Consider the following 2764-nt stretch of genomic DNA (forward strand, 5'->3'; position numbering starts at 1 on the left):
TGTAGCCTCAAAACCTTCTCATACCTGGATCACGGCCCACGAGCCTTAAATCATAGAACGATCTGAAACAAGATGTTACAGTAAGAATAAGATGATATGTAGTATAAATACCCATCAAATGTGAAAGAAATAAACACACAATCTTCTGTGTTCAAGAATCCTCTCAAATCTTCTTCTTTTAATTTATAATGTTCTAGTTTAAGTTTTAATCACATAAAATTTATTACACGTTATTAGCACGAAAGCTCTAATCAAGGTTATTAAACAAGTGGAAATCACATCTATCATAATGAAGGTATGTATTACTTAGTAAAAACATTATTAATTATAAAAACCTATATCATATTAAAAAAATACTATTAATTAATAAAACATATTCATTATGGACATTATGGGCCACTAAAGATTTTTTTTCTTATTCTAACATTTGCTTTATGCAACTAACTTTTATTTATGAATGCTAACATTTACTTTATGCAACTAACTTTTATATATGCATACTAATATTTAAATTATGCAACTAATTTTTATTTATTTATACTAACTTTTATCTATACATGTCAATGTTTATTTATATATATTTTAGATATTCTTCATAATTTTATTTAAACATTTACTAATATTTATTTATGTTTCCAATTAGTAAAACTATACCAAGTAAAATTATGTACTAATTAAAGGTCTTATTGAATGATTTAAAAAATACATACATATATATATATATATATATATATATATATATATATATATATATATATATATATATATATATATATATGCAATGGTTATAAATAACAAAAACAACGACTATTTTTCTACTATAAATAACATCACTACCATATTTATTTCTACCACAAAAAAGAGTAAATTCTCTTACTTTTCAAGGTTATCAAGATCAAAATGATTCATGCAGTTGTGATTCTCACAACTATAATGAATATAGCACTTAGCTTCCTATTTTTCAATCTCACACCGGATGTATTTTATCCTGATTTATTTTATCCTTTCTTAGTCGTGTATGATATGATTCTTCTCCCGCTTCTGTTTTGTGCAATAAATATTGAAATAAATGGATTGTAATTTTCATCTTCTTATTTTGTTTAAATTTATAGTTACAATATGTCCAACATTGCAAAGCTCGAGTTTGCAACACTTGAAGTTAGTGGGAAAGACTATGTGACACAGATGATAGATGTAAAAATGCATCTTGAGTCCATGGGAATCTCAAATGATATATATGAATTTAATAATTGTTTGCACAAGACAAGGCGAAAGCACAAGTTTTCCTTTGAATATCTTGATATTACTGATCCAAGTATTCTTTGGAATCTCTTGAAAAAAAGATTTGATCATCAAAAGGAAGTTATACTTCCAAATGCTAGAGATAAATGGAGAACACTAAGGTTTCAAGACTTCAATAAAGTAAATGAATACAACTCAGCTTTGTTCAGAATATGTGCACAACTCAAGTATTATGGACAAGAAGTTATTGATGAAGATATGTTGAAGAAAACTTGCTCCACGTTTCATGCAACAAACATTACCTTAATGCAATAATATCGGTTGTAAAAGTTCACAAAATATTATGAACTAAATGTATGCCTGCTTGTTTCAGAGCAAAACAATGAGCTCTTGATGAAAACCATGAATCTCGTCCAACGGGATTAGTAGCACTTCCTGAAGAAAATGCTACAAATATTGATGGCTATCGAAACAATACATGTGGACGAGGTCGTAGCTATTTCAATCGAAACCAAATCCATATTAAGAACCATAATTTTGGTCGTGGACAAGGGAATAATCGTGGGCGTGTCCAGAAAAGGAATAATTACAAATCTTTACAAAGAAACAATATCCATACACAAGAAAAGGCCAAAGTGGCAAGGCATGATGTTAGGACATCACAAAAATTTGATGGTTCATGTTATAAATGTGGTAGCACAGGCCATTGGTCAAGGACCTGTCGCACACCTACACATCTTTGGCAACTTTATCAAGAGTCCATTAAAGGAAAAGGAAAAGAAGAAAACCTCATTGATAATGTTTGTGACAACCCGAAATTTCCATTCTGAACAAACCATTTGAAGCCAATAGAAGTAGAACAATTATAGTGAAAACTCAGATTTCGAGTATAAGTTTGGCAGTTTTCAGGATTTTACACTTAAGGAGATATTAGGAGAGTGGATGCACTAGGGTTTTGTGCAACACTGTTATTCCAATACTCTAGGACATTAGAATTCGTTCCAGGAATAAAAATATTTTCTGCCAAAAATATCTCAGGACTATAAATAGAATTCTGAACCAAATTGGTTCATTAGTTGAATTCCAATTAGAGAAAAGCCAAAATTCTCTCTCACGGATCTTCGGGTTTTTATCCCAAGTTGTGAGTACTTCGATCTAGTTATTTTATATAGCTTAGATTGTGTTTAGAAACGCCAATTACATAGCAAATCTGCAAGATTCGGGAGTTTACCGCCCAAGAACGTTCTTGGGGAGTAAACTCCAAAAAGTGGCTTAAATGCTACCTAGTCCTTCCCCGTGACATGTAACTACCTTAGACTTGTATGTTAGTGTGTATACGACTAGAAAACATCGAAATCGGATTAATAACCCAAGATTTGGGAGTTTACCACCCAAGAACACTTGGGGAGTAAACTCCATTTTAAGGTCCTAAAGGGTTCCAATGACCCTCAAAGCTTTAGAACTAGAACTAGAAGCCTTCATTTCATGTTTAGGACACCAAAATCATTTCAAAACAATGAGG

The 2764-nt window shown here is 30.8% G+C and overlaps 1 protein-coding gene across 1 annotated transcript; it reads left to right on the forward strand.

The window, feature by feature from the left end:
- The first annotated feature begins 1119 nt into the window (after nucleotides 1-1119).
- LOC111903126 (uncharacterized) lies at nucleotides 1120-1557 on the forward strand. The gene has a single exon (XM_023898913.1). It carries the CDS (start codon nucleotides 1120-1122, stop codon nucleotides 1555-1557), a length of 438 nt encoding a protein of 145 aa, XP_023754681.1.
- The last annotated feature ends 1207 nt before the right edge of the window (nucleotides 1558-2764 follow it).

The sequence above is a fragment of the Lactuca sativa genome, chromosome 3, assembly GCF_002870075.4.
Source record: "Lactuca sativa cultivar Salinas chromosome 3, Lsat_Salinas_v11, whole genome shotgun sequence".
Taxonomy (NCBI): Eukaryota; Viridiplantae; Streptophyta; class Magnoliopsida; order Asterales; family Asteraceae; genus Lactuca; species Lactuca sativa.